Source organism: Mustelus asterias, chromosome 10 (genome assembly GCF_964213995.1).
Source record: "Mustelus asterias chromosome 10, sMusAst1.hap1.1, whole genome shotgun sequence".
NCBI classification, from domain to species: Eukaryota; Metazoa; Chordata; class Chondrichthyes; order Carcharhiniformes; family Triakidae; genus Mustelus; species Mustelus asterias.
The window spans coordinates 111,608,823-111,628,891 of NC_135810.1; the positions used below are offsets into that span (position 1 = coordinate 111,608,823).

The 20,069-nt window shown below is 41.9% G+C and overlaps 1 protein-coding gene across 6 annotated transcripts in view; it reads right to left on the reverse strand.

The window, feature by feature from the left end:
* The window catches only part of ppp2r3b (protein phosphatase 2, regulatory subunit B'', beta), a 134,550-nt gene that overhangs the window by 76,691 nt on the left and 37,790 nt on the right, over nt 1-20,069 (reverse strand). The window contains exon 1 of one of the 6 annotated variants that reach the window (XM_078222474.1): nt 13,692-14,334. The exons of 4 other annotated variants lie outside the window; for them this stretch is intronic. In XM_078222474.1, coding sequence (XP_078078600.1) covers nt 13,692-13,823 — 132 coding nt within the window. In that variant the 5' untranslated portion in view covers nt 13,824-14,334. Of the gene's footprint in view, nt 1-13,688; nt 14,335-20,069 lie in introns of those variants that run through there. One more of the 6 variants, XM_078222473.1, reaches the window with a different exon arrangement.

Here is a 20,069-nt window from a genome sequence, read left to right on the forward strand (position 1 = left end):
GTGAGACCACATTTGGAATATTGTGTGCAGTTCTGGTCACCTCACTATAAGAAGGATGTGGAAGCGCTGGAAAGAGTGCAGAGGAGATTTACCAGGATGCTGCCTGGTTTGGAGGGTAGGTCTTATGAGGAAAGGTTGAGGGAGCTAGGGCTGTTCTCTCTGGAGCGGAGGAGGCTGAGGGGAGACTTAATAGAGGTTTATAAAATGATGAAGGGGATAGATAGAGTGAACGTTCAAAGACTATTTCCTCGGGTGGATGGAGCTATTACAAGGGGGCATAACTATAGGGTTCGTGGTGGGAGATACAGGAAGGATATCAGAGGTAGGTTCTTTACGCAGAGAGTGGTTGGGGTGTGGAATGGACTGCCTGTTGTGATAGTGGAGTCAGACACTTTAGGAACATTTAAGCGGTTATTGGATAGGCACATGGAGCACACCAGGATGATAGGGAGTGGGATAGCTTGATCTTGGTTTCAGATAAAGCTCGGCACAACATCGTGGGCCGAAGGGCCTGTTCTGTGCTGTACTGTTCTATGTTCTATATAACCCATTGTAATTAAGTTGGAGTAGACTACTTCCACATGCTGCATTCCAGTAAACTTCTGGCCACTGGAAATATACTAGGTTCTGATGGTATATCCATATATTGTTTTTTCACATTGTGCAGAATATAGTCAGCCACTTCAATAAAGTAAACCTTTAGACAAAGACTGAACTGCAAATATAGATGTACAAGATGCAATGGACACCACTTCCTGGCAAAACATTCCATGCTCCAATAATTCTCAACATAAAGAAATTTCTCCTCGCCTTTATCCCTCAATCTCTTGGTCCCTTGTCATTGACTCACCAGGAATGAGTATGAGGCAAGTGAGCAACAGGTTAACTGTAATAAGCTCCCAAAGTTTCACAGCATGCTTAAGCAAAGTTACTTTTATGCTCCATGTTCCTGTTTATAAAGACCAAATGATTTCCAGAACTACTTTTCTCTGGCAGAAAATATTTTGCTGTTTATTATTTTTTTCAAAAGGTTTTTCCTTGATGTTCCATTGCAGTTGATATAGATACAAATATCAAAGCGTCATTTTATGATGGTTTACTATATGAAGTTTTGCATTTGCAGGAGCAAAGACAGAGCTCTGAATTCCAAGTAAAGAAACACTCATTTCCTGGAATGGACATTGATCACTACTACCAAAACACTTACTATTTGGTACAAGCTGAAATATTTTGATTTCTTCCTGATAAGACAGGTTTGAAGATGGATTGCGTAATGAACCCACACGGTCAGTATTGGGCCCACTTTTGAGAGATTTTGACTTGCAATCAGGAGCAAGTATTGAAAACTTGCTGATAACACAAAGGCAACAGATTTGCCAAAAAGCTTGGTTGACTGGAAAAGGGTGTTTTACATTTTGGCAGAAAATAAGGTATGAGAGAAAACTCTACAGGAAAGATGTGAATAGGTAGAGATGGAGATTCTCACAATGTCTTGATTGCACAGTTGTAGATAAAGTCAATAGTACTTTGAATTTTAGAAATATGGACATAGTTTTAAAGAAAAACAATGCAATGGTTAGGCCAGTTATAAGACTACACAATTTTAGGTGCCCCATTATAGAAAGGAGATTAAACCCAGAGAACATACAGCATAGGTTCCCAGGAAGGTCTAATACAGATAAGAAATATACAATAAATAGCAGAATCCTTAAAAGTAATGATAGGCAAAGGGATCTGGGTGTACAGGTACACAGGTCACTTAAAGTGGCAATACAGGTGGAGAAGGTAGTCAAGAAGGCATACGGCATGCTTGCCTTCATCGGCCGGGGCATTGAGTTAAAAAATTGGCAAGTCATGTTGCAGTTATATAGAACCTTAGTTAGGCTGTACTTGGAATATAGTGTTCAATTCTGGTCACCACATTTCCAGAAGGATGTGGAGGCTTTGGAGAGGGTATAGAAAAGATTTACCAGGATGTTGCCTGGTATGGAGGGCATTCGCTATGAGGAGAGGTTGGAAAAACTTGGTTTGTTCTCACTGGAAGGTTGAGGGGTGACCTGATAGAAGTCTACAAGATTATGAGGGGCATGGACAGAGTGGATAGTCAGAAGGTTTTTCCCAGGGTGGAAGAGTCAATTACTAGGGGGCACAGGTTTAAGGTGCGAGGGGCAAGATTTAAAGAAGATGTACAAGGCAGATTTTTTACACAGTAGTGGGTGCCTGGAACTCGTGCTGGGGGAAGTTAGGGGAAGCGGATACAGTAGTGACTTTTAAGGGGTGTCTTGAATAGGATGGGAATAGAGAGATATGGTCCCCAGAAGGGTCAGGGGTTTCAGTTAAGTCAGGCAGCATGGTCGGTGCAGGCTTGGAGGGCTGAAGGGCCTGTTCCTGTGCTGTAATTTTCTTTTCTTTGATGCTAGAGATTGAAAACTGTAGTGATGGAGAGAGTAGAGATTTAGAACTATTTACAATTGAGCAGAGAAAACTTAAAATAGGAGTGACTGACCTCTATCTCAAAGAAACAAATGACTGAGTATGGCATCAAGGAGCCCGAGCAAATTTGAAGTTAACGGGAATCAGGGGAAAAACTCTGCACTGGTCAGACTCATACCTAGAACAAATAAAAACTGTTGTGGTTGAAGATGGAGGCCAATCATCTCAGCCTCAGGACACCAGTGCAGGAGTTCCTCAGGGTAGTGTCCTAGGCCCAACCATCTTCAGCTACTTCTTCTATGACCTTCCTTCTGTAAGGCCAGGAGCCAGAATGTTTGCTAATGATTGCAGCCTTCAGTACCATTTGTGGTTCCTCACTAACTGAAGCAGTCCTTATCCATATGTAGCAAGATCTGGATAACATTTAGGTTTGGGCTTATTAAGTGGCAAATAATATATGCACCACACAAGGCATTGACCATCTCCAACAAGAGAGAAGCTAACCATCTCCCATGACATCCAACAACATTACCATTGCTGAATCCCCACCATCAACATCTTGGAAGAATGCTATGGACCAGAAGCCTAACTGGACCAGCCATATAAATACTGTGGTGACAAGAGCAGGTCAGAGACTGAGAATTCTATGCTACATAACTGTTATCTATCATCTACAAGGCACAAGTTCGGAGTGTGACAGAATACCCTTCACTTACTAGGATGAGTGCAGTTCCAATAACAAAAGAAGCTTGACACCATCCAGGGAAAAGCAACCTGCTTGATTGCACCCAACCACCATCTTAAAATAATCCCACCCTTAACTCCCAGCACACAGTGGCAGCAGTGTGCTTTATCTACAAGAAGCACTTCAGCAACTTCCAAACCTGCAAATTCTACCAACTAGAAGAACAAGGGAAGCAGATGCATGGGAATACCACCACCTACAAATTCCCTACAAGCCACAAACCATCCTGACTTGGAACTATATTGCTGTTCTTTTGCTGTCACTGGGCTGAAATCTGGAACTCTCTTCATTACAGACACTTTGGGTGGACCTATACAAAGTGGATTGCAGCGGTTCAAGAAGGTGGCTCATCACTTTGTCAAAGGGAATTTGGGTTGGGCAACAAATAACGAGCGATGCTCAACATCGCATGAAAAGAAAAAATGGAGACTGCTTCACTGAACTGGATTCTGTCCACAAACCTAATCCCAAACTTTCCAAGACTCAGACACACACGCATGCAGGATTTCATTTTTCCCTTTGTTGGTCTCCGACACTCTTACAAGTATACTTAATGAGAACTTCAGGAACAACATCCCATCCGACTCTGAGGCACTCAGCACTAAACATGCACTTGATTAAAAATTCTGATTTTAACTCTTGTGCTCATTTTCTGGCCTATTTCTCCAACCCCTCCATTTTAGGGCGTTCTACTTTCCCAAGCTTAGTCATTTTCATGTCCTTTTATTGCTTGGTGCCACTTCCCTGCCTTAGACAGACCATCTTTCTGGATCAAATCTTACCTTTCTATGCTTAAAAAAAAACTATCTCCGCTCATTAAACATATTAATTGCTTCTGTATCAGAAGTCCTGGCTCTTCTACTTGTGGTTTTCTTTTCTCCCTCGCTTTCTTCAATTCCATAAAAACACCTAATTGATTTGTTTCCAACAATTACAGCACAGTAATTGGCTGAGTGGCACCAAAATCCATACAGCCATTAGATTTAATTTACAAATTCCAGAAAAATAAGGCAAAAAGTAGACTTTTCAGCAATTAAAAAAAAAAAATTCTCATGAAACTTGCGCATCACTGGCAAGGCCAGCAATTGTTGCCCAACCCAGACAATCTTAAGAAGGCGCTGATGAGTTGCATGCTCGAACCACTGCAGTCTATCTGGTGTAAGTACACCTATACTGCTGTTAGGAAAGGTTTTTGCAGGATTTTGACCCAGCGACAGCAAAAGAATGGCGATACAGTTCCCAGTCAGAATGGTGAGAAGCTTAGAGGGGAACTTGCAACTCCCAATCCCACTGAGGTCACTAAGCTTCCAGTTCTGATGAACATTCAAAGCTTGAAGAGAAGTATCTTGGCCAATATTTATCCCTCAAATCAATGCTGCTAAAAATGTCATTATCACATTGCTGTTTGTGCTCACTGCACTGGTTGCCGTCTTTCTTACATTACAGTGTCAACACTTCAAAAGTACTTCATTGCCTGTAAATCAGTAAGTTACTTGCATCCTGCAGGATAAAATTATTGTACATAGAACATAGAACAGTACAGCACAGAACAGGCCCTTCGGCCCACGATGTTGTGCCGACCTTCATCTGAAACCAAGATCAAGCTATCCCACTCCCTACCATCCTGGTGTGCTCCATGTGCCTATCCAATAACCGCTTAAATGTTCCTAAAGTGTCTGACTCCACTATCACTGCAGGCAGTCCATTCCACACCCCAACCACTCTCTGCGTGAAGAACCTACGTCTGATATCCTTCCTATATCTCCCACCATGAACCCTATAGTTATGCCCCCTTGTAATAGCTCCATCCACCCGAGGAAATAGTCTTTGAACGTTCACTCGATCTATCCCCTTCATCATTTTATAAACCTCTATTAAGTCTCCCCTCAATCTCCTCCGCTCCAGAGAGAACAGCCCCAGCTCCCTCAACCTTTCCTCATAAGACCGACACTCCAAACCAGGCAGCATCCTGGTAAATCTCCTCTGCACTCTCTCCAGCGCTTCCACATCCTTCTTATAGTGAGGTGACCAGAACTGCACGCAATATTCCAAATGCGGTCTCACCAAGGTCCTGTACAGTTGCAGCATAACCCCACGGCTCTTAAACTCCAACCCCCTGTTAATAAAAGCTAACACACTATATGCCTTCTTCACAGCTCTATCCACTTGAGTGGCAACCTTTAGAGATCTGTGGATATGGACCCCAAGATCTCTCTGTTCCTCCACAGTCTTCAGAACCCTACCTTTGACCCTGTAATCCACATTTAAATTAGTCCTACCAAAATGAATCACCTCACATTTATCAGGGTTAAACTCCATTTGCCATTTTTCAGCCCAGCTTTGCATCCTATCTATGTCTCTTTGCAGCCTACAACAGCCCTCCACCTCATCCACTACTCCACCAATCTTGGTGTCATCAGCAAATTTACTGATCCACCCTTCAGCCCCCTCCTCTAAGTCATTAATAAAAATCACAAAGAGCAGAGGACCAAGCACCGATCCCTGCGGCACTCCGCTAGCAACCTGCCTCCAGTCCGAAAATTTTCCATCCACCACCACCCTCTGTCTTCGATCAGATAGCCAGTTACCTATCCAATCGGCCAACTTTCCCTCTATCCCACACCTCCTTACTTTCATCATAAGCCGACCATGGGGGACCTTATCAAAAGCCTTACTAAAATCCATGTATATGACATCAACCGCCCTACCTTCATCAACACACCTAGTTACCTCCTCAAAAAATTCTATCAAATTTGTGAGGCACGATTTGCCCTTCACAAATCCGTGCTGACTATCCCGGATTAATCCGCATCTTTCTAAATGGTCGTAAATCCCATCCCTAAGGACCTTTTCCATCAATTTACCAACCACCGAAGTCAGACTAACCGGTCTATAATTACCAGGGTCATTTCTATTCCCTTTCTTAAACAGAGGAACAACATTTGCCACTCTCCAGTCCTCCGGCACCATCCCCGTGGACAGCGAGGACCCAAAGATCAAAGCCAAAGGCTCTGCAATCTCATCCCTCGCCTCCCAAAGAATCCTAGGATACATTTCATCAGGCCCAGGGGACTTATTGACCTTCAGTTTATTCAAAACTGCCAATACATCCTCCCTCCGAACATCTATTTCCTCCAGCCTATTAGCCTGTAACACCTTCTCTTCCTGAAAAACATGGCCCCTCTCCTTGGTGAACACTGAAGAAAAGTATTCATTCATCACCTCGCCTATCTCTACTGATTCCATACACAAGTTCCCACCACTGTCCTTGACCGGCCCTAACCTCACCCTGGTCATTCTTTTATTCCTCACATAAGAGTAAAAAGCCTTGGGGTTTTCCTTGATCCGACCCGCCAAGGACTTCTCATGTCCCCTCCTAGCTCTCCTCAGCCCCTTTTTCAGCTCATTCCTTGCTAACTTGTAACCCTCAATCGAGCCATCTGAACCTTGTTTCCTCATCCCTACATAAGCTTCCCTCTTCCTTTTCACAAGACATTCCACCTCTTTTGTGAACCACGGTTCCCTCACTCGGCCATTTCCTCCCTGCCTGACCTTGAAAAATGTCTGACTTTCTATCATTTCATCTTTGATGCCCTTAAGTTAGTACCACTTCAGACATTTACCCATCTTCTGTTTTTGATTTAAGATGTCACATGTCATTCTACATCCCTCTTCCATATATGCAAGATTTTCTTTCCCTATTTGTTCTTTCCTTTTTATTTGGCCGAATGTAATTTCTTCTAGTTCGCATGGAAGGTTTACAAACATTAACTTGTGTGTTCTATGAACAGATACTGAGTGACTTGCTGAATGCGCCCAGCATGTTCTGTTCTCGTAACAAAAACTTGTGTTTGCTTTCACATACAATTTAGAAAATAATGCCGAAACATCAGAGATATAGCGATTTGGATACTGAATTAAGAAACCCCTAAAGCCATGGACAGAGACAGTGCTCAGACTCACATCAAGTCTCAGAAGTCCTTCAAATGATAATTACTGACAGAAGCTGAGAGTTGGAGGAATTGTGAAGCTTTATTTACATTGCAATAAATTATATTTCATTCCACCACAGCAAGGTGACATTCTGAACAAGAGCAAATTTTTGTTCCTACAAGTGAGGTGGTAAGAATGACTACTATGAGACAAGAACATCTACCTCCACGCCCATTCTTATTTACAGGTTTGTGAAAGGTTGGGGAGGGGGGGAAAGAAGGGAAATATTGACTCTGTGCATCATATCAAGTTATATTTTACAAGTGTCAATATTAATACAGAAATGTAAACAACCTCTTCTGATATTATGCACATGGCTAAACACCATAAAGCACTCATAACAGAGTTTTTTTTTTGGGGGGGAGGGGCACAAAGTGAAAGTCAGTTCGAAATTAGAGATATGTTACAGAAGCTTTTCATTATGTACTTATCAGGACAAATGCACAAATGTCAAATTTTCCATGGCAACATCAACCAATCAGCACCCTTTTCTCCTGTAGTATGAAGTGTTGTCAACATTTGAAATTTGACATTTGCGTGTTTTTGTCTTGGACTCATCAGAACAAGGCTTCAGCAACACATCATTTTTTTCAAACAATACAGTAGTTACCACTTAATTAACTAAACTCAACACATGAAAAAATTAACTTCAGATTGCAAGTCACAAAGTTAAATACATTACTACAAAACTGAAAGGATGCAACTTTCCAAATCTGTTGTTACATCAAAAAAGGCCATCTCACTTAGGCCAATGCACTAAATTTACAGCCAAGGCCCTGTAATTTCTGCCAACAAGTGCAAGAATATCAAGGGAATACCATCACCTGCCACATTGATTTGCATATACATCACTATTACTTCATCACTGCTGGGCTAAAATGTCAAAATTCACTACCTAACATCAAGAAAAATCCATCAATATTTCCTGGAGAAGATCCATCATCACTTACTTCAACTGTGCAACTTAAGACACTTCATATAAGACTCGGAGTGAAATTGTCAAATCCTGGCACATGCATATACTCACTAGGAATTGGAATAATGCCACCTGAATTACATTCACATTGAAGCCTTGCAGTGATTGTTAGATCAGCGAGAGAAAACACGTGGACTAATCTGAAAATTTACTTCTCAAAGCTGTTTCTTACCACCCTTCTACTCCACTATGCCTTTGGTAGGCTACCAAAACAGTTTTGCCTTTCTACTTCCTTCTCTGCATTCAAAGGCATCATAAAAGCTTGCTTCTTTGGATAAATTCTCGTCACTAGCCTCCTCCTTTGACTGTGCAGTAGCCAGATCATGAGCTGTTACACTGTTCATGCATGGGAAAAGGGGGGGGGGGGGGGGAGAAGAGTTTCTTTTCAACCCATCAACAACTAGTTCACGATCTGGTCCTCTGATATAAACTCTTAGCTCTTTTATATGCCTAAGCTATTCACACAGCGTTTTAGAATTCTGTCCCTTATAGCTGGTAAAAATCGGTTTTCTAAGAGGCTGTGGAATTCTACTTTCCTTCTTACTGCCAAACAGAAAACAAACCTTTTTGTGGTGCGTTGCTGGCTTCCCTAAACATGCATTTTATGTTTATATTTCTGTCTCTGTCTGATTTCTCTTTATGACTGCATTTGTATGCTAATTGCCTGCACCCTCCAGCTCTCCTGCTTGTAGCTCACCTTTGTGTCTGGCCACACAGTTTCTGTCTTAACTTCCTTCCTGTTGGCACTGCTTCCACATCAAATGGATCAGTATTTTTTATTATCCAAGAAAATTTCAATCAGACTCTCTACCACCAATTCAAACTCTTACAAGACCTTTACAAACATTCTTAAAAACAATTACAAATACCATAGATCTTGAAGAAATTACAAACTTTCCTTACTGTACTTCTGGGTCAACCGTCATTGCGTATCATTCCTCGGGTGGATGTAGCTGTTACTAGGGGGCATAACTATAAGGTTCATGGTGGGAGATATAGAAACATAGAAAAACTACAGCACAAACAGGCCCTTCGGCCCACAAGTTGTGCCGAACACATCCCTACCTTCTAGACCTACCTATAACCCTCCATCCTATTAAGCTCCATGTACTCATCCAGGAGTCTCTTAAAAGACCCGATTGAGTTTGCCTCCACCACCACTGACGGCAGCCGATTCCACTTGCCCACCACCCTGTGTGTGAAAAACTTCCCCCTAACATCTCCCCTGTACCTACCCCCCAGCACCTTAAACCTGTGTCCTCTCTTAGCAGACATTTCCACCCTGGGAAAAAGCCTCCGAGAGTCCACCCGATCTATGCCTCTCAACATCTTATACACCTCTATTAGGTCTCCTCTCATCCTTCGTCTCTCCCAGGAGAAAAGACCGAGCTCCCTCAGCCTATTCTCATAAGGCATGCCACTCAATCCAGGCAACATCCTTGTAAATCTCCTCTGCGCCCTTTCAATCTTTTCCACATCCTTCCTATAGTGAGGCGACCAGAACTGAGCACAGTACTCCAAGTGGGGTCTGACGAGGGTCTTATATAGGAGGGATGTCCGAGGTAGGTTACATAGAACATAGAACAGTACAGCACAGAACAGGCCCTTCGGCCCACGATGTTGTGCCGAGCTTTATCTGAAACCAAGATCAAGCTATCCCACTCCCTATCATCCTGGTGTGCTCCATGTGCCTATCCAATAACCGCTTAAATGTTTCTAAAGTGTCTGACTCCACTATCACTGCAGGCAGTCCATTCCACACCCCAACCACTCTCTGCGTAAAGAACCTACCTCTGATATCCGTCCTGTATCTCCCACCACGAACCCTTTACACAGAGTGGTTGGGGTGTGGAATGGACTGCCTGCTGTGAAATGGACTGCCTGCTGTGATAGTGGAGTCAGACACTTTAGGAACTTTCAAGCAGTTATTGGATAGGTACATGGAGCACACCAGAATGATAGGGAGTGGGATAGCTTGATCTTGGTTTTGGTCAAAGCTCGGCACAACATTGAGGGCCGAAGGGCCTGTACTGTGCTGTACTGTTCTATGTCTATGTTTCTATGTATGTAAATACAAGCTGTTGTTCCAAACAAACTATGATTGTACAATGGTCTCAATTTTCCACTGATGTGAAAATTTAATAAATTATCACACACAAGGATGTACCCAAGAGTATAAGTAAGTTATAATTTGCATCTTATGGCACAAATTCAGTTAATACCTTCCTTGGTCCATCGACCAGCATCATTTTCAAAAAACACCAAATAAAATCATGATTCACTGCAATACACATTTTCCTTTAAAAAAATCATAACCCTCACCTCAGGATATGAAGTAATTTGAACTCCCTCAGGTGTAGAAATTGCAAGCCCCCTGATCTACTAGCTTTGTGGTCAGACTGGCAGAAAATATTTCTTGAGTCTTATAGGTGATTTCTGCCACTTTTATACCATACTGTTATGAATACTAAACAATGAACTGGCTCTAGTGGTTACACAAGCAGTTTATTTTGTGGTCAAATAAAAATGTAAGCAACATCAAAACTTTTACAAGAATGAGTTCCAATTCAGATACAAAACAAATTCCACCTCAGTTATTTACTCAACATTGGTATCATAAATGTTTTGGAACGGTAAGATCCAGATTGATTAATTCCTGGTAGCAACCTGACAAAATTAGTGCAAGTTTATTGAGGTTCTGTACCATCATTTTTGGTTAAACTGTCAAAGAGAAAACACATTGAATTGCTCTAAAAAGTGGGTTATTCACACTTCTGTTATTAGCGTCTAAATCAGCAGGTGAGGATTAGATTTATAGATGTTTACAAATGGGCAACCTACAAACCCCTCATGCTAAATATATACCAAACCAAATGCTTAATATCTGTACAGGAAGTAAGAATGGGAAACATTCGGCTGTTTTACTCTGATTTAGGTTCTTGCAGAACTATCGTGAAGCAAAGTTGGTTACTCTTTTGAAGAACGTGCTTGAACAGAACCAGTTCATAAAGAAACAAATATGTAGATTTCGCATTGCTGCTTTTAGCTTCATGATTTTCTTCCTTACTCAAACTTCCTTCTAGACTGAATATTAGCCATTTCTCAAATTGCACATCAGCAATAACCGACATTTATATAGCACCTTTACTGTAGAAAGGCAGATCGCTGAGGTTGCAAATTGGTTCCGCTTGGGACAGGGTCCAGGGTAGGGGAAGGAAATCAGTGGAATGGAATGGAGTTCATGGTAGGGCCTAAAAGGTATGGCTTCGACTTTTCCAAAGTATAAGTGGAGGAAATTTTGTTTCACCCAATGCAAGATGCCAGTCAAGCAGTTTGATAACACAGAAGCAATGGAAGGGTCGAGAGGGATGGTGACCAGGTAGATCGACCACTTCTTCCCAAATCACACTGCAGCTTTCCCAGAATTGTAAATTTGCCAATAATCATGGACAAGATGCTACAGTCAGAAAAGATCAGCAGCCCACTGTCGTTTTGTGCATTTTTACGTGGTAACTTGAGATTTAACTTAAACAAATTAATAAATCTGGAATTGAAAGCTCTCTCAGTAATGGTGACCACAAAACTATCGTTGATTGTCGTAAAACCCCATCTGATTCAGTAATATCCTTTAAGGAAGGACGGCACGGTAGCACAGTGGTTAGCACTGCTGCTTCACAGCTCCAGGGACCTGGGTTCGATTCCCGGCTTGGGTCACTGTCTGTGTGGAGTTTGCACATTCTCCTCGTGTCTGCGTGGGTTTCCTCCGGGTGCTCCGGTTTCCTCCCACAGTCCAAAGATGTGTGGGTTAGGTTGATTGGCCGTGCTAAAATTGCCCCTTAGTGTCTTGAGATGGGTAGGTTAGAGGGATTAGCGGGTAAATATGTAGGGATATGGGGGTAGGGCCTGGGTGGGATTGTGGTCGGTGTAGACTCGATGGGCCGAATGGCCTCTTTCTACACTGTAGGGTTTCTATGATTTCTATGATCTGCCATCCTTACTTGGCCTGGCCTGCTTGTGACTCCAGACTCACAGCAATGTGGTTGACTCTTAATTGCCTCAGAGATGGCTTGGCAAGTCATTCAGTTCAAGGGAAATTAAGGATGGACAACAAATGCTGACCTTACCAGTGCTGTCCACATCCTATGAAAGAATTATAAAAAATTCTATTTCAGCATGGCCCTCTATAGTAATCTGGGAGCTGTATGAGGAGGTCAAGCAACAGTGTATCACTTCAACAAATCAGAGCGAAGACCCTTCTGAGAAATAAATCTAAAATGGCAAATGTACGTTTACATTAAATACTCTATGCAAATTCATGTACAGAAAGAAAAATAATAGCATGAACGAAGAAGAATTAAAGATAGAAATAGACTTTTTTTTAAAATCAAATCTCCAACAATGATTAAAATCACACATTTGTGAAAGTAACTTTTTAGTGCCAGAGGAGATTGCTTGGTATCAATTAAGACTGATCATATTTAGAAATTCACCTGCACTTGACTGGGCAAACATTAACTTTTCTGGCATGTTCAGTGGGTAAGTACCACAAAGTTCCTGCCTTTATGTGCTTTAATGCCAAATCTCTCTGTAAACTACAAGTATAGTGAAACTTGTGGAGTAGCAGGGCAACTTGGACAGTAACTTCCTGATTCCTAAATTTAATTGCACGCCTGCTCCAAGTTTCTGTCTGATTTATTCCACAACGACAGTGCTCATTGATACTCTGTTATTCCTACTATAAATCCAGGCCAATATGTTTATGGCTTCTCTACTCTATAAAAGAATTGCAAACTGAATGAAGATTAAAGGAATATGTTAAGAATGGAAGCAATGGATCACTGGAGCTCCCACTCATTGCTAAACAGGACAAAAAATTTAAATGCAGTGACATCCGAACAGAATTCTTAACTTGTCAAATAAAGTGGAGATAGTCAGGAGAAAATAACAAATGAACAGTAAATCAGTTTACAGATACAATGAACCAGGGGGGTTCGATAGGGTCTCAGTTTCCCATGTGACAAAACCAATATTAGAAACTTACTGAGCACAAGAGTCAAGAAATATGGGGAGGGGAGGGAAAGACAAAAACACTAAGTGTCACTCGCGCAGGCATAGCATGTATTGTCTGACTGCAATTCTCAGCTTTCCAAATCCTTACAATTTCCCTACAGGTTTAGAGATCTTGTTGTCTACTTCTTTTCCCCCCCCCCAAAAAATGCATCTTGCCAGAAAGAAAATTCGAGTCCATTTATAAAATTCGGCACAGTGCATTGTTTTGTTGAAATGACAACCTAAAGTAATTTTCATTGAATGACTTTTACTGAGAGTGCTTGATAATTGGATACTATTTATATTTTAAAGTAAATTATATAAAATTGATAACTTTCTAAAAATACAATTAACTGTTTACTGATAAGCAAGGTCCCTAATTATTGAGCAATCACTTTTGTCCCAAATATACAGTTTATATCAAGTCCTGATAATTCACAGTGCACACCCTTTTGGCTTTGCTTTAAAATTAAATTGGTAGAAACAGAGCACAACCTGCACTTGCTGAAAAGCTTTCAGCCTCTTCTTGAATCTCGACGGAAAGACAAGGTCACATCCCTGGGCTAGCAAAGCCAATTCTTTCCTCAAGTCTGGATCTTGCCGTAGTGAAGTGTCCTTTATCATCATTGTCAAAGAAAGAGTGAGTATAGAGACTCAGATTGGAAAAAAGTATTTTGAAAATAAAAATCCTGCTGCAATAAATTGTGGCTACAGGGAAAAGAAACAGCTTCCTTGCAGTTTTAACAAATCGTCTTTGTGCTGCGATACTCAGTGTAGATCATACATCACAAGGATCTTGGCTTGGGCGAAGTATGAATCCGGGAAAGTCACTTCAGGGTCTGCCTTTTTTTTTGCAGCCCACATTCCAAAGCCTTAATGGGTGGTTATGAAAAGAAACAAACCTGTTGTTTGGGACCCAGTCGCACAGACACAAGCGACAATCAATCCAGCCAAAAACTACAGGGATATAAAAGAATGCTCAGAAGCTCAGCTTTCACAGCAGCTTCTTGCGGCCACTTGCCTTCAGTTACAGACTACAGAAGGGAGCTCGATTGACTGAAATTTCCAGCTGTGGGCCAATCACTGTCAGGTCAATCAAACAAGCTTCACTTGCCTTGTTGATTCACTCTCTAAAAGTGGCCTCAAGCACGTTAGCAAGAGTTGCAACTGCGTCATTTGTGTTATCAATAGACCACCTGTTAATTACAGCAGCAACAGGCCTGGGCTGACAGTTTTCCTTGTGGTCAAAGTTTGCTTTATAGTAAGCTATCATGTAGGACAAAAAAAAGCAAATCCCAATGCTCAGTCACCTTACTTTTTCAGTTTAACTGCTCAGTCTGATCCGTTGCTTTATAGTTTAAAAATAGAATGCGCCTTTAGAATGAGTGTTTTAGCATTCAAATGTATTATTTTTCTGCAAGAGGCAGGCAAATCATAGTGGTGAAAATGACCAAGGATCCAATAATCCCATCTTATTCAATAAATTTTCATATTTCTGTATTCTGTGATACCAAATAGTTATTAGGTAGAATGGTTGCAAGATCCCATACATCATGGAGTAACAAAGCAGAAGGAAAATCTTGGGCTAATTTTGTTCAACCACTTTTCATTCAGAGGCACTGAGCCAATTTTATTTTTTTTATTTGATTTATTATTGTCACATGTATTGGTATACAGAGAAAAGTATTGTTTCTTATGCACTATACAGGCAAAGCATACTGTTCATAGAGTACATAGGAGAGAAGGAGAGGATGCAGAATGTAGTGTTACAGTCATAGGTAGGATATAGAGAAAGATCAGCTTAATATAAGGCAAGTCCATTCAAAAGTCAACGGCAGCAGGGAAAAAGCTGTTCTTGAGTCAGCTGGTAAATGATCTCAGACTTTTGTATTTTTTTTCTGATGGAAGCAGAAGAGCATACATCTGGGGTGTTTGGGGTCCTTGATTATGTTGGCTGCTTTTCCAAGGCAGCAAGAAGTGCAGATGGACTCAACAGGTGGGAGGCTGGTTTGCATGATGGACTGGGCTATATTCACCACCCTTTGTAATTTCTTGCGGTCTTGGTCAGAGCAGGAGCCATACCAAGCTGTGATACATCTGGAAAGAATGATTTTATGGTGCATTTGTAAAAATTGGAGAGAGTCGTAGTGGATATGCCGAATTTCCTTAGCCTCCTGAGAAAGTAGAGGTGTTGGTGGGCTTTCTTAACTACAGCGTCAGCGTGGAGAGAGCAAGACAGGTTGTTGGTGATCTAGACACCTAAAAACCTGAAGCCCTCAACCATTTCCACTATGTCTCCGTTGATGTAGAGGAACATGTCCTCCACTATGCTTCCTGAAGTCGATGCCCATCTCCTTCATTTTACTGACATTGGACAAAGAACGAAGTACAGCACAGGAACAGGCCCTTCGGCCCCCCAAGCCTGTGCTGATCATGATGTCCTAACTAAACTAATGAAAAACCTTCTGCCCTTACTTGGTCTGTATCCCTCTATTCCGTCCCTCTTCTTGTACCCATGGAGGGTCCAGGGCAGATTGTTGGTTATCTGAACATCTAGGAACTTGAAGCTCTCGACCATCTCCACTTCATCACCGTTGATGTAGATAGGGGCATGCCCTCACTATGTTTCCTGAAGTTGATGACAATCTCCTTCATTTTACTGACATTGAGGGAGAGATTATTGTCGTCACACCAGTTCACCAGATTCTCTATCACTCTCCTGTACTCCATCTCGTCATTGTTTGAGGTCCGACCCACTATGGTGGTGTCATCAGCAAACTTCAAAATCGAGTTGGAGCAGAATTTGGCCACCAAATCATAAGAGTATAAGGAGTACAGTAAGGGGCTGAGAACACATCCTTGCAGGGCACCGGTGTTGAGGATAATCGTGGAGAAGGTGGAGCATCCAATACTGCAAACTTGCAGTGGTAACATTTAAAGTATAATATAAAAAAGCACATTCAGCAATAAATGTTTATGAAATGCCTCATAGATCAAATTCAGAATCCCAAGGCTTTTGATTCTGCAATGGTCTTTTCCATTGGAACTCACACTTTTAAAGATCAATAGACTATATGTTGCAGCTCCAATGATGGTGAAACAGTCAACGTTCACCGTAATTACAACTGTGAAACTGTCAGCACGTAAATGGTTAAATCTGCTGAAATTCAGAAGTTGCTGTCAGTGATTTTCTGTTCTTCCACTTGGTGCATTAGTTCTGGCACAGAGCAATTCTTTAGAAATTATAGAACTGACATGATATTTTTGCTGTAAAATCACTATGTTTTGTCGAATGAGTTATAAACTGACTTTTAAATGGCATACTAAATCATAACTACTTCTTCACAACCTCTCTGGCCCTGAAAAACTAATTTTATATTTGTGGAATGACTATTTTCCACATGATAATTCCATAGTCTTTTAATGGAATTTAAAACAAACCTTTGCTATTTCTACTTCTACCGTGCTTCCTTGTTTATGTTCCAATTTTTTTTACCACAATATTATTTTTTTCAAAATGTGAAGGACAGAGCATTTTATTTCTTGGGTTGCTATCTGTGAGAATTCTTCAATGTACCTCGCTTTTAATGACATTATTGCTGCTAAACACATGGAGATCCCTTAGAATTGGCAGCAGAATCAAACTATCAGCAAAGACGAAATCCATGTTTCAGCGGTTGCTTAATGCTTGTGGTCAGCTTCCTTAGAGATCAGTGACAAGTGCCGTCGAAACCCAGGCCAATGCATTCTTACCCCAGATATCTGATCCTTCTCTTGATTTTTATCGATCCTGCTCCCCGCAATGTGATTGCATATTTCTCTGCAATGAGCAATGGGGGCAGCACAGTGGTTAGCAGTGCTGCCTCACAGTGCCAGAGTCCCAGGTTCAAATCTGGCCTCGGGTCACTGTCTGTGCAGAATTTGCACGTTCTCCCCGTGTCTGCGTGGGTTTCCTCCAGGTGCTCCGGTTTCCTCCCACAGTCCAAAGATGTGCGGGTTAAGTGGATTGGCCATGCCAACTTGACCCCAGTGTCGGGGGGATTAGCAGGGTAAATGTGTGGGGTTACGGGAATAGGGCCTGAGTGGGATTGTGGTCGGTACAGACTCAATGGGCTGAATGGCCTCCTTCTGTACTGTAGGGATTCTATGATTCCAGCTGCCTCACCCATCTATCCATGACTCTGCCAGCTTGTTAATGCCTTGCAATTCTATGCATTCTTTTATAATTTGCAAGCCTCTCATTTCAAATGAGCTAATTTAACAGTGTAACGTCAGAATGAACAAAGCTCTTCCTTGTCAAACTGAAACCAAGTTAGATTTCATTTGAAACCGAATAAGCAAGGACTACTGTTTTGAAGTTGTGGTCCTTTCGTTGACATCAATAAGTGCACCCGATTCAAATTTGCAGGAGAGAGTGCATAAAAAGCAGCCACAAGTTTAAATAGGCAACATAATCTATACAGAAGAGGTACTTGAGAAGAGGCACTTTCTAAAAAAATAACGTATTCAAACTGCAGATAAGGCTCACTTAATTAAGTTAAGGCTGCTTAAGGAGAGGGGGGGTGGTTTGGAGAGATGGCGCAGACTCAATGACCCAAATGCTCTACCTTTTGCACTGTGGAATGTCTATGGTTTCTATATTAGGTCACTGTACAAAACAGTGATAAATTGTGTGAACAAATAATAATGCTGAGATACACATCAATACCACGATGCACAACTAATTCTTGAAGTATATCTATGCCCCCAACATTTGTGAGCAATGTTATTCCACTCAATACAGCATTATGACAATACAATGCACATGGACACATTGCGGTAACTTTGCTTTCTCCTCACTGCAGCATGAAGTGATGCAGAAAGGAATTACGAAATCATGTAAAAACATACACCTCAATTTTAGGTATCTTACTGCTCAAAGAAACAATACAACAGCTTTAAATCTGTATTCAAAATTAGACAGAGTTGGCAACCTTACAGTATAGCTGATAAAAAGGCCACAATTTTCTGGGCCCTTTCACCATGGGTGCGAATCCCATTCTGGCCATTAACTCTTGCAAGAGGGCTGTAATGGATTTTGCAGCTTCACGATTCCAGTTTGAAGTGTGAACCTGATTACCATGAAATTGAATGTATTTAAATATTCTTAAACAGCTTAATACCATTGCTTGCAGGGTTGTTAAATGTTCCTCCCACCACAGGAATCCTTTCCAAAAACGGAAACCAGTCCTGATGATCATGCTGGGGGATCGAAGGTGAGTCCAGTACCAGAGTGGTGAGGGACATGGCTGGGCAGTGCCCTGGCACAGTCTCTGGCAGTACCAGTAGTGGGGCAAGGGCCTTTGTAAAATCCCATTGGGGGTTCCCATTATGTGTGTGGGTGGGAGGGGTTGGGGAATGATGTCCCAATTTGCGATGATGGGGTGGGGGTGCGAGATCTTTTACTTTGACCTTGAGATCGGGGGTACCTTTAAAACTGGTGCCCTGAACTCTGTGGAACCAGGCCTGCCGATTCTGAGGCAATGCTGGAATGGCAGCCTAAAGCATGCCCCCCTGCGATTTTTTGACAAAATGTCAGAAGATCTGGAGTGATAACCTGGCTGTGCTTCTTCGGAAGAAACATGTTGGTTTTGAGTCAAAACCTGACACTCGCCTTTTTTTTGGGAAAAGTTCACTCGAAGTCTCATTCTACAAAAGTCAAATAATTTCCAGATTGTAACTATTGAATTAACAATAAAAGTCATGTTGAAAGCTATCGCATTAGCACTGAAGCAGGGTTGGTCTCTAATTCCAATATATGTGGAGGTACTTTCTACAAAATTAAGCCTCCTGAAAAATCCTTCCTGCCCTCTAGAAGGCTGTCAAGCATTATTTTAAATGCCACATCACCACATTAACCACATTTTTAGAAGTTGCATGTGCTTTTGAAATGTTCCTTTTTATTTAAAGCACTGAAATTGTAACAGAATGCTCAGACAACTCCAAAGCTATGTGACAGCAGTTAGTTAGAAGGGGTGGAATTCTCTCATTTTGAGTCCTGTGGTGGGGACAGGAATGTGGCTGGAAAACATGCCAAATCTTCCGGCCACTACCTCTTTAATTATGCACCCGAGTATTTTACACTATGTGCCTGGATGATTTCTGAGTGCCATATTGAAAAGGTGCCCAACATCACTGACCCACTATTGAAGATAGATGCTGGACCTCTTGAGAATGAAGATGGATCTCCAGCAACATTCTGAGGCTGGAAGATGGACCCCTTTCATGACACCGAATCTAGAAGGCCCACCATCAACTGCTTCCCTGATCCATGGCTGAGGTGCTTCAGGGTCCGGGGTTGCGGACAGACACTATTCTGTGATGTGGATGCACTCTCAGGCAATTTGCATCTAAGTTTCAACATCTGCACACCACATTGTTCCCAACGTGTTTTGTATCGGCATGTTTTCCCATTGGCATCGTGGGGAATCTGCGAAGGGGTCAGACATTCATCTGCACCCCATTAATGGGATGCAAATGAGGTTCACGCCAACCTCTGGCGGGTTTCCCAACCTGCCATGGCGGGCACCAGAAGCTCCTGCTATAAATTCACAGCAACGTGAAACTGATTTCTGGGCCTCTTGCCATATTTCCCCCCCTTGCCTGCCCGCCATCAAACCCACCAGCAGGGGGTTGGGACAATTCTGCCAAAGCTTTTTCTATTCCTTCACTTTTGGTGCGGATTTGTCTAACCTTCATGCCATTACCTATAAGAGATTGCGCTGTCAAGTTTGTGCAAATCCCATTTTCACACTGGTTGCTTGTTCACTTTGGGTTGCGCACAAGGTCCACCATGCGTATCCTTCAAAATACTTCTCCTTCAACATAAATTCT